At 42.1% G+C, this 12,113-nt stretch overlaps 1 protein-coding gene across 1 annotated transcript in view; it reads right to left on the reverse strand.

Annotated features, from left to right (window-relative positions):
- LOC309558524 (sulfotransferase 1C4-like) overlaps positions 1-10,863 on the reverse strand; it is a 50,507-nt gene extending 39,644 nt beyond the window's left edge. Inside the window, exons 1-3 of the mRNA XM_082261604.1 lie at positions 10,625-10,863; positions 6,943-7,068; positions 2,169-2,266 (exon numbers count right to left, since the gene is read on the reverse strand). Coding sequence (XP_082117730.1) covers positions 2,169-2,266; positions 6,943-7,068; positions 10,625-10,793 — 393 coding nt within the window. The 5' untranslated portion in view covers positions 10,794-10,863. The remainder of the gene's footprint in view (positions 1-2,168; positions 2,267-6,942; positions 7,069-10,624) is intronic.
- Positions 10,864-12,113: the final 1,250 nt, after the last annotated feature.

A 12,113-nucleotide genomic window follows, 5' to 3' on the forward strand; every position in this document is an offset into this window, starting at 1 on the left:
CCTGTGTCTCCTCTCCCACCCCACCGACGATGTCATCCTATCAGCAGGGCAGGGGGCAGGAGGAGCTGGAAGTCTGCACAGAGAGCGGGAGTCTTTCATATTAACAAGCAGATAATCACCCACTTGTTAATATGGTAAGTTGGGCAGCTCCCACCCTCCGTGCAGGTCTGCAGCTCCTCATGCCCCCTGCCCTGCTGATAGGTTGACATCGTCGGCGGGGCGGGAGAGACAGGAGAGAACACACAGGCTGAATCCTGCCTCTGGCCTGCCAAAAGTAGTACTGTGCAGGGAAGGCAGAGAGTGCCTAAAAGACACTGTGACTAGAGAGAAAAGGATGGGGGGGGGGGGGGGGGGCAAACTGCAAGGGGCATTGTGAAGGGGAGGGCTTTGATGTAAAGGGTCACTGTGATTAATAAGAGACTGCACTGTAATGGGGCAATTTAATAATTATAGTGCCTCTTTACAGTGCAGTCCCCTTTACATCACAGCCCCTGGCCCCTAGTTGCATTAATGTAAAAGGGACTACACTGTAAAGGGGGGCTGTAATGTGAAGGGAAACTGAGGAAACTGTGATTTATTATGGGTATCACTCACGCAAAGTGTCATAAAATCAAAAAGCAAATGTACTGTAAATGTGAGTAGACAAATGCCCAGTACTAGGATGCTGCAGTTTGATGGTATATTCTACCCATGTATTGAACTCTTCTAATATTTGCTGTGCTTCCTCATAGATCTAAACTGTGTATTATAACAAAATCTAAATAAAGTGCTAGTGGATGTGGATTTTGTTATAGTACACAGTGTAGATCTATGAGGAAGCGCAGCAAAAATTAGAAGAGTGAGGACACTGTGGAACTGCGGACACTGATATAAAGGAGGGACTGTGCTGTGAATATCCCATCACCATGCACTTTGCTTGCCTTTGTCCAGCCCTTGGGTCACTATTCCTCCCACTGATGCCAATGATGGGGCACCATTCCTTCCAATGTCACCAACAATAGGGCGCTATTCCTCCAACTGATACCAACAATGGGGCAGTATTCCTCCAACTGATACCAATAATGGTGTGCTATCTCTCCTACTGATACTAATAATGGTGTGCTATTCTTCCTACTGATACTAATAATGGTGTGCTATTCTTCCTACTAATAACAATAATGGTGTGCTATTCCTCCTACTGATACCAATAATGGTGTGCTATCTCTCCTACTGATACTAATAATGGTGTGCTATTCCTCCTACTGATACCAATAATGGTGTGCTATTCCTCCAACTGATACCAACAATGGGGCACTATTCCTCCAACTGATACCAATAACTGTGTGCTATTCCTCCAACTGATATCAATAATTGTGTGCTATTCCTCCAACTGATATCAATAATTGTGTGCTATTCCTCCTACTGATACCAATAACTGTGTGCTATTCCTCCAACTGATACCAATAACTGTGTGCTATTCCTCCAACTGATACCAATAACTGTGTGCTATTCCTCCAACTGATATCAATAATTGTGTGCTATTCCTCCTACTGATATCAGTAATTGTGTGCTATTCCTCCTACTGATATCAATAATGGTGTGCTATTCCTCCAACTGATACCAACAATTGGACACTATTCCTCCAACTGATACCAACAATTGGACACTATTCCTCCAACTGATACCAATAATTGTGTGCTATTCCTCCTACTAATATCAAGAATGGGGCCACACCATTGCAGCTGGGAACATAATGGAGGATGTTTGTTTGCTGGGGTGAGAACTGCAGGGAAATTGCATAGTCAAATTGGCTTAAAATGTTAAAAAAATTTGATTTTAAATTTTTTTTTTCTGGGAATGTTATATCGCAGAATGTGAAAAATATTGTTTTTTTTTCAAAATTGTCACTCTTTTCTTGTTTATAGCGTAAAAAATAAAAATCGCACAGGTGATCACATACCAACAAAAGAAAGCTCTATTTGTGGGGAAAAAAGGACATCAATTTTATTTGGGTACAGCGTCACATGACCGTGCAATTGTCCATTAAAGTAACGCAGTGCCGAATCGCAAAATAGGGCCTGGTCATTAAGGGGAAAAATCCTTCCGATCTTAAATTGGTTATAACTAACTCAGATTCAAACAAATTCAAAACACAAAATACGTCAGATACTCAAATAAAACAAGGAAACCTTGCAGTTCTTTTCCCAGAAGCTCTTCGGAAGAGCGTCTGCCTGAAGATGGGTCTTAATCACACGTGGGGGGTCCAATTTGTCCAATTTTTCAGTTCCTGGAGGAAAATTAAAAAAAAGATTAGGAAGGAATACTGAAAATGGAAAAAAAAAATTGGTAGAAAAGACTATATTGTGATTGCAAATGTATTCCATGAAGTACCAACTCTCACCAGCTCAAAACATAACTTCTCCGGGTGACTAGAGCCGACTCACCCACCAGAAGAAACAGGTCTCTGACCCTACAGGGCAGTCATATGAAAATATCACTTTAGTAAAACTATTAGTAATATTATAAGTATTATACAATGTTATTTACAATGGTGAAGACTGTTGTAAGCATTGTTCATTTTGGAATCAAATTTCGATCTTGTTGTAGGTCATAGTCTTTTGACTAAAATACCATTTTAGTTTTAGTCACATTTTAGTCACCTGCAATTGTTTTAGTTTTAGTCATATTTAGTAAACTAAAATCTTATAGCTTCTGGGGCACCAGAAGACGTCCTTTGGTGACGAAACCAGTTGGACTGAGCTACACATTCTGACTATCGCACTTTTGGATGTTTTTTATGGCCACCATCACCGTGATATCTGCTGTTTATTCTGTCTTTTATCTAGAATTATGTAAGTGCAATACTTTTTATTAAATGCTACTTGTGAGAGTGTTTTACACTATCAGCGTTTTTGTATTCATTTACCGGGTGCATTACCACTAAGTGGACGGCCTGAGGACAAAAGGATTGGAACAGCTCCCCAGTCTCCTATCTGAAATCAGTGCTGGAGGATTCATTATAGCCTGTATGACCTTCCATAATAAGAAGGTCCTGGCTCTCTGGTAGGAGCACATCCTTATTTGGTGACGGTGAACACACATGGTGGAGGGAGGTAGGGATTGAGATATTAAAAATCTTTTCACTGGAAATTATAAAGCTGGACTGTCCAGCCTAATTTTAGACTGTCACATTTAGATTTTGTCTATGGACTTATTTTCAATTGTTTATCATTTAACGCAACACCTTTATTTTATTATCATTTATTGTGTCAATATATCACGATTGTGGTGCAGCTTTATTTAAATAGTTTGAGTTACACAAGCACAATATTTATTTGTTTTATGATTTCTATGCAGAGCTGCACCAGATTTTGCACACTCCAGTTTTAGTAAGTCTCCCCCCATGAGTGCTCTGGACGGTCTGAGGAGGCCTGTAATGCACAGTGCTCTGGACGGTCTGAGGAGGCCTGTAATGCTGCACAGTGCTCTGGGCAGTGGTCTAAAGAGGCCTGTACATGCTGCACAGTGCTCTGGACAGTCCGAGGAGGCCTATAATGCACACAGTGCTCTGGAAGGTGGTCTGAGGAGGCCTGTAATGCATACAGTGTTCTGGACAGTCTGAGGAGGCCTATAATGCACAGTGCTCTGGATGGTCTGAGGACGGCTGTAATGCTGCACAGTGCTCTGGGTGGTGGTCTAAGAAAGCATGTACATGCGGCATAGTGCTCTGGGCAGTGGTCTGAGGAGGCCTGTACATGCTGCATGCACAGTGCTCTGGACAGTATGAGGAGGCCTGTAATGCACACAGTGCTCTGGACAGTGGTCTGAGGAGACCTGTAATATTGCACAGTGTTCTGGACGGTGGTCTGAGGAGGCCTGTAATGCACACAGTGCTCTGGACAGTGGTCTGAGGAGACCTGTAATATTGCACAGTGTTCTGGACGGTGGTCTGAGGAGACTTGAAGAGACCTGTAAATTCTGCACTGTGCTCTGGATGGTCTGAGGAGGACTATAATGCTCACAGTGCTCTGGACGTTCTGAGGAGGCCTTTCAAAGCACAGTGGTCTGGACATTCTAAGGAGGCCTGAAATGCACAGTTGTGGAGATTTAATAAAACTGGAGCACTCAGATTTTGGTCCATGGTTGCCACTCAGCTTCTATCTTTGGTGTGTTCACCTAAGCTTTGACAATAAAACCTGTAAGCTGACTGATTTCTGTGCAGAGCCTGTACATGCAGAGGCCTGTAGATGCTGCACAGTGCTCTAGATGGTCGAGGAGGCCTGTAATGCTGCACAGTGCTCTGGGCGGTGGTCTGAGGAGGCCTGTACATGCTGCACAGTGCTCTGGACATTCTGAGGAGGCCTGTAATGCACACAGTGCTCTGAAAGGTCTGAGGAGGCCTGTAATGCACACAGTACTCTGGACAATCAGAAGGCCTGAAAATGCTGCGCAGTGCTCTGGACAGTCATCTGAGGGGGCCTGTAATGCTGCACAGTGCTCTCAATTGTCTGAGAAGGCCGGTAATACTGCACAGTGCTCTAGACGGTGGTCTGAGGAGGCCTGAAACTGCTGCACAGTGCTCTATATGGTCTAAGGAGGTCTATAATGCATATAGTGCTTTGGACCAGTGCCGGGACAAAGTCATTCAGCGCCCAGGGCAAGGATGCCAAGCTGCGCCCCCCTTTCCCTTAGGGTTAGGGTCACTGCACCCACCCATCCCTGCAATAAACCATTGCGCCAAGGGGAACCACCCCTCCTGCCCACCCCTTGTCCCGGCCCTTTTTTGGGCCGTCTGAGGAGGCCGGTAATGCTCAGTGCTCTAGGTGGTGGTGTGAGAAGGCCTGTAAATGCTGTACAGTGCTCTGGATGGTCTGAGGAGGCCTGTAGTGCACAGTAGACAAATATGTATACAGCACTATATAAAATCGAATAAAGTGACAATGTGCATCATATAAATCAATAAACTCGCTTACAGTGCAATATATATTCCTCTTAGGTGCAATATATAATGTCCATAAAGTGCATTCAAAGTAAAGTGCATAAGAGTCCACTAAAATATAAATATAACCGTGGTTTAAAATTCAATAAAGTGCTTGATAGATGTTTCCATAGGGGCCCCTACTGAGGAAGTCGTGATGCGAAAGCATAAGACGCCACACGTATAGGGGACGGAGACCTGGACGGACGAACGGCGACCCACCAGCACGGCTCCCGACAGCTACTGTTTTTGGCGTAGCACTGTAAGCGAGTTTATTGATTTATTATGATGCACATTGTCACTTTATTTGATTTTATATAGCGCTGTATACATATTTGTCTATAGTTCATTTCTCCCGTTAGTGAAGGAGGTTCTATATAGCTGCTGTATTTTCTTTATGTGTCCCAAATTATTGGGTCTTAACACTATACCACTTTATATTTAATTGCGCTGATTTACCTTTTTGCACAATCTGTAATGCACAGTGCTCTGGACAGTGGTCGTCTGAGGAGGCCTGTAAATGCTGCACAGTGCTCTGGACAGTAGTCTGGGGAGGCCTGTAAATGCTGTACAGTGCTCTGGATGGTGGTCTGAGGAGGCCTGTAAATTCTGCACAGTGCTCTGGACCATCTGAAGAGGCCTGTAATGTGCACAGTGCTCTGGATGGTCAGAGGAGGCCTGTAATGCACAGTGCTCTGGACATTCTGAGGAGGCTTGTAATGCACACAGTGCTCTGGACGGTCTGAGTAGGCCTTTAATTTATACAGTGCTCTGGAAGGTCTGAGTAGGCCTTTAATTTATACAGTGCTCTGGAAGGTCTGAGGAGGCCTGTAATGCACACAGTGCTCTGGACAGTCAAAAGACCTGTAAATTCTGCGCAGTGCTCTGGACAGTGGTCTGAGGAGGCCTGTAATGCTGCACAGTGCTAAGCACGCCACTTTACTAGGCACGCTATGGTTGCTACCTTGCTTGCTGGGAGGGGAAACACTCATAAGCTTTACAGGCGGAGCTCCGAAAATAACGTGGTTCACGTGGGCATACGTCCCTACCTCACATTTTCATTCCGTTTTCATTTGTTGATGAGGAGAGACAAACGGCTACAATGACCTCAAGCAATTTGTTGATGAAAATGGAATTCATTTTTGTCAAAGTTTTTTGTCAATTGATGAAAATGTGGGGTCATTTTTGTTTAGTTTTCGTAACTGGAAACATGCCACTGACAGAAATGATGTCAAAAATGTTTTCTTTGACAAAATTAACACTGGTTAACCCTTTGCTAGGGCTTCCCTTGTTCATATTCTGATTGGATGAGGCGGAGATGGGGACATCATCCACCCTCCTTTCCACCTCATTCATTTAGAGAAGGCCTTGTATTCAGTGAAAAAAATACAAGTTCCCTGAATGGTGGAGGTGCCGGGCAAGCACCCCCTGTGTGCAGTCTACGGGTGGAAAGTCGCTTGAGCAACACCTGGAAGACACCAGCGGTTACTGTATAATGCACAGGCAACTACAGTGAATGTCAGCATCCCCAGCAGCCCTCCGGATGTGAGAAGTGAAGAATTACATCAGCCTTTCTCAACCTTTTCAACACAGAGGAACCCTTGAAATAAATTTCTGGTCTCGGGGAACCCCTGCTAAAAATTAAAAAGCTACAACTCATGAGACATTAGTGTGACAGTCAGTGGGAAGAATGCTCCTTACTCTTGTCATCATTGGGAAGAATTTCCCCCTTACAGATAGCTAAAAGGCACAATGGTGTCATTGGGAACTTATCTGAGAGGCAGAAATTGCCCATTGCTCAAGGAACCCCTAGCAACATCTGGAGGAACCCTGGATGAGAAACCCTGAATTAGATGAAACCAAACTGGTCTAATTTAAGCTTGAAAAAAAAGACAAGGTTCAGCTTTAACAATATAGCATAAAAATATTTTACACAATTGCATGCTTTTATACTTTGTTTGCATTAACCTGGTATGGACAGATACCTGAGGGAATTCCAGGTCCTGCGCTGTCCAGGAAAGTTACTCGTTCAAATATCGCTCTTTTCTGACTCTTCTCCATGTCTCCCCCATTCATGATGAGATCCACGATCTTGCTCACCCATGTGGTCCCTGCAAATATTAGACATATTAAAAGGTCCATTTATAAAACATTTGCATTGCCATCCATCTGTCAAATATGCATGTACAGTAAATTTGGCAAAAACGAATGTTCATTAAGCTTTTCTCTTCTGAATGAATGTTCATTTATTTTGGGCAGTAGTAAAATACCACATTATGGCCACTAGATGGAGCTTAGGAAATACGTACATCTCTCTATTCTATTGGTACATTTATTTCCTAATTCCCTCTAGTGACATAATGGCCATCTAGATCTTGATCCATCTATTGCCCATTATGTGGTATTTTACTACTGCCAATAATAAAAGAACGTTCAAAAATCAAAAAGTAGCTTAACCACTTCTGGACCAGAAAATGTTCCCCCTTAATGTCCAGGCCATTTTTTTCGATTTGGCACTGCGTTATTTTAACGGAAAATTGCACGGTCGTGCGATGCTGTACCCAAATAAAATTGATGTCCTTTTTTCTCCAAAAATAGAGCTTTCTTTTGGTGGAATTTGATCACCTCTGCGATTTTTTAAACAAAAAAATGCAACAATTCTGAAAAAAAAAAAAAACAATATTTTTCACTTTCTGCTATATAACATTCCCCCCCAAAAAAAGAAAAATTTAAAAATCTAATTTTTTCATACTTTTAGGCCAATTTGTTTTCTGCTACATGAATTTGTTAAAAAAAAAATCCCAATAAGCGTATTTTGATTGATTTGAGCAAAAGTTATCGCGTCTACAAACTAGGGGAAAGATTTATGTCATTTTAATTTTTTTTTTCTAGTAATTGCGGCGATCAGCGATTTTTAGCGGGACTACAACATTGCGGCGGACAGATCTAACTGACATTTTTGATACTTTTGGGGGGACCAGTGACATTACTACAGTAATCAGTGCTAAAAATATGCACTGTTACTATAATAATGACATTGGCAGGGAAGGGGTTAACACCAGGGGCGATCAGTGGGGTTAGATGTGAGCCTAGGGGGTGTTTTCTAACTATGGGGGGGGATGGGCTTGTGAAATCAACACACAAATCAACTAAATAGGAGGAACACAGGGGCCCTGTGTTGATAGCTGAGAGAACAACAGTGTGCTGTGATTGCAACAGAAGACCGCCGGTCTCTCTTTACGGGGGGGTGATCGTGGCCGCGTGGATCGACTTCCCCGCTGGCGAGTGGGCACGCCCCCAGGATCGCTCCCACAAACCGCCGTACAGGTACTGATTCGCGCACCCTCCGGCCTGCCGCCGTATATCGACGATGGCTGGTTGGCAAGTGGGTAATGAACATTGAGTGTTGCCCAAATTGCATAGAAAGTAACATACTACATTATGGCTTCTAGATGAAGCTGAGGAACATACATTTGTTTTTGTAACAAGAGATACAATGTAACAACTCTAGAGATCATTAGATGGAATTAGCAAATAATTATACCAAAGTAATCGTTACATTGTATCTCTTGTTACAAAGACGTATTTATTTCATGTGCTCCTCAGCTCCATCTAGTGACCATGATGCAATATGTTACTGCTGCCCAGAATTCATTCATAAAAGAAAATAGCCTAAAGAACATTTTCTAAGAAGAGAAAGTAGCCTAATGAACATTTTCTTTTGCCCAAATTGCACAGAAAGTAAAATACTGCATAATGGGCACTATTTTACTACTGCACAGAATTAAAGTGTTACTAAACCCACAACAGTAAAATCAGTCTGTATATGCAGTAAAGCATGCTTGTTATACTCACTGTGGAAGCTAAGAGGTTAATCCTCCACTTTTCTGCAAAAAAGCCTGTTTAATCCTGTCTTCTCTGATCCCCCCTTCTTTTTTTTCCAATAAAATTTTATTGAGAATAAGTATTAAACATACAGTAACAATAAACATACCTCCCCTTCTTTTACTGTCTTACTGTCCTACTGGATTACTCCCCTTCTTTTACTGTCTTACTGTCCTACTGGATTACTCCCCTTCTTTTACTGTTTTACTGTCCTACTGGATTACTCCCCTTCTTTTACTGTCCTACTGGATTACTCCCCTTCTTTTACTGTCTTACTGTCCTACTGGATTACTCCCCTTCTTTTACTGTCTTACTGTCCTACTGGATTACTCCCCTTCTTTTACTGTTTTACTGTCCTACTGGATTACTCCCCTTCTTTTACTGTCTTTTTACTGTCCTACTGGATTACTCCCCTTCTTTTACTGTCTTACTGTCCTACTGGATTACTCCCCTTCTTTTACTGTCTTACTGTCCTACTGGATTACTCCCCTTCTTTTACTGTCTTTTTACTGTCCTACTGGATTACTCCCCTTCTTTTACTGTCTTACTGTCCTACTGGATTACTCCCCTTCTTTTACTGTCTTACTGTCCTACTGGATTACTCCCCTTCTTTTACTGTCTTACTGTCCTACTGGATTACTCCCCTTCTTTTACTGTCTTACTGTCCTACTGGATTACTCCCCTTCTTTTACTGTCCTACTGGATTACTCCCCTTCTTTTACTGTTTTACTGTCCTACTGGATTACTCCCCTTCTTTTACTGTCTTACTGTCCTACTGGATTACTCCCCTTCTTTTACTGTCTTTTTACTGTCCTACTGGATTACTCCCCTTCTTTTACTGTCTTACTGTCCTACTGGATTACTCCCCTTCTTTTACTGTTTTACTGTCCTACTGGATTACCCCCCTTCTTTTACTGTCTTACTGTCCTACTGGATTACTCCCCTTCTTTCACTGTCTTACTGTCCTACTGGATTACCCCCCTTCTTTTACTGTCTTTTTACTGTCCCAATCCATCTGGTTATAGTACAGAGCCTTGAGGGCCAATCAGCACTGTCCAGACAGAGGGTCAGGGGTGCTGCAGCCTCATAGGACAGATAGAGTAGAATGAAAACACATCATACAAGTTTTAACTAGACACTGATAGAAGTCACAAGACTGCTATATACTGCTGATGAGAAAAAGTATTTAGCATTTTATATTTACTTAAATAATTGCATTTCCGTGCTCTGTGTACTGTGGGAGGCCAGATATAGTGGCCAGATATAGTGACTAGAGATGTAGTTAAAAGTGTTACTAAACCCAGGATCCTGGGTTTAGTAACACTTTAAAGAACATTTGTTCATTAAAGAAAATAGCCTAAAAAAACAGTCGTTTTTTGAAAAGGATGAAGGTACCTACAGATTTATTGGATGAATGGCTATGCAATTTTTTTTTATAAATAGACCCCATATGTGTATACATTTGCCACAATGGTGGTAGACCAGAGCTGGAATATTATTTAAAGTTAAAACTTAATGTTTGCACCTTTGTCTCTTAAATGTATTACATTTTTTTAAAGATATATTTATTAGGTTTTTCACAATAATAATACACAATAAAACAAAAAGAACAGAGCAAAAAAAAGGTATTAACAAGGAGCCTCACAGGGTCTCACAAGTCTCAGAAGAAGTATATTATTGGTGCACACAAATCCAAAATATTGGCTTTAGTAATAGGACAGTTCACCCAAATGTATTATACTTTTATTTATTTTTCAAATATATTATATTTATTTTCCTCACCGGATTTTGGAAAGGTGGCTATCAGCAGGTCATCTTCTCGGGCCTGGAATTTCACAAGGTTGTCCCAGTTGGCTGCAAAAGGACCGAGGATGGGCATCCCATTCACCCATTTGAGTGGGGGGCGTTTAAGTGACTCCAAGTCTTCTGGGGAAATGTTGCGATAAGACATTGTGTGCTGCGCCGTTACTTGTCCAATGACAAGTCTCTGTCAGATGTTGTCACAGGCTAGAAAGTTTAAAAGGGGACATTTTTTTTTTTTAAATTTATTGAAATATATGAGAATTATAACGCTTAATATACACAATTTTGTCAGTGCTCATTTTCTAAACTGATCATTTCTATATACAGTTTTGAATTATAAATATAGATGGGGGCAGCCATATTTGCCCACTTAAAAACAAGTGGTGCTGCATGCTGTCAAAAACAATTGACCCATTTTAAAACGATTGCCAAGCTGCTGCAAGTACAAATTGTGTTCCCACAATGGTAAGTGCTGATTGAGAAAAGGTATGCACTTGCGCTGCTTAGACCAAAAATAAAAAATGGTATCAAATACTCATTTTGTATTTGTATTGTATCAAATACAAAAATTGTATCAAATTTTCTTTCCTGGCGCCAAATGATGGCAGCATACTAGTGATAGAGCTCCACCTTTTGACCACCTTAGGACCAGTAAATAGCATAAAAAAGGGCTAGTTAGCCCCCCCCCCCCCCATTCTTTGTACCAAGCCACATACTGAAACATACAGGGTGGGCCCATATGCTTCCATGGTTTGGCATCAGGAAAGGAAAATTACAGTAAGTATTTGATACAGATTTCTGTTTTCTTGACACCAACATGGCAGCATACTAGTGATAAATAACTAACTGACGGTGGGTTCTGCTTGCCAAATCAATCTTTTAATTAGGATTGGACAGAAGATTTAATAGTCCTTCCTCCAAAGTACACTGTTGACAAGGCACCCGGGTCTACTCTGTAATGCTTAAACAGGTATGCTGTGAGGATCAGGATACCTCTCTACAGATGGATTCCAAAGATTCACAGGAATCTGGCAGGAAGGTTTGAATGCGCTGCCCATGAGGCTGCAACCGCTCTGGTAGAGTGCGCAGTCACCGCTGATGTCACAATGGTACACTTTTGCACTATTGCAGATTTTTTGTACACTGATACAGATGTGATGGGACACTGACAGATGTTTTTGTACACTGGTACAGATGTGACGGGGGACTGTGACAGATGTTTTGTGCACTAGTACAGATGTTTATGGGGGCACTGTGGCAGTTGTGTATAGGGACAGGGACAGTGGTGCTTGGTGTACTGTGTGGGGGGATTTGTGACAACTCTTTGTATAAAATCATTCATACACACAGAGCTGCCACAGACATTGCAGATTCCCCTGCCCCCCCCCCCCCCCCCCCCCCACACACACACACACACACACAAGCTCTCACTCGACACAGAGACACGTGTCTCTGTTTACACTGTGAA

This window comes from Pelophylax lessonae (assembly GCF_965119305.1).
Source record: "Pelophylax lessonae genome assembly, chromosome: 6".
Taxonomy (NCBI): domain Eukaryota; kingdom Metazoa; phylum Chordata; class Amphibia; order Anura; family Ranidae; genus Pelophylax; species Pelophylax lessonae.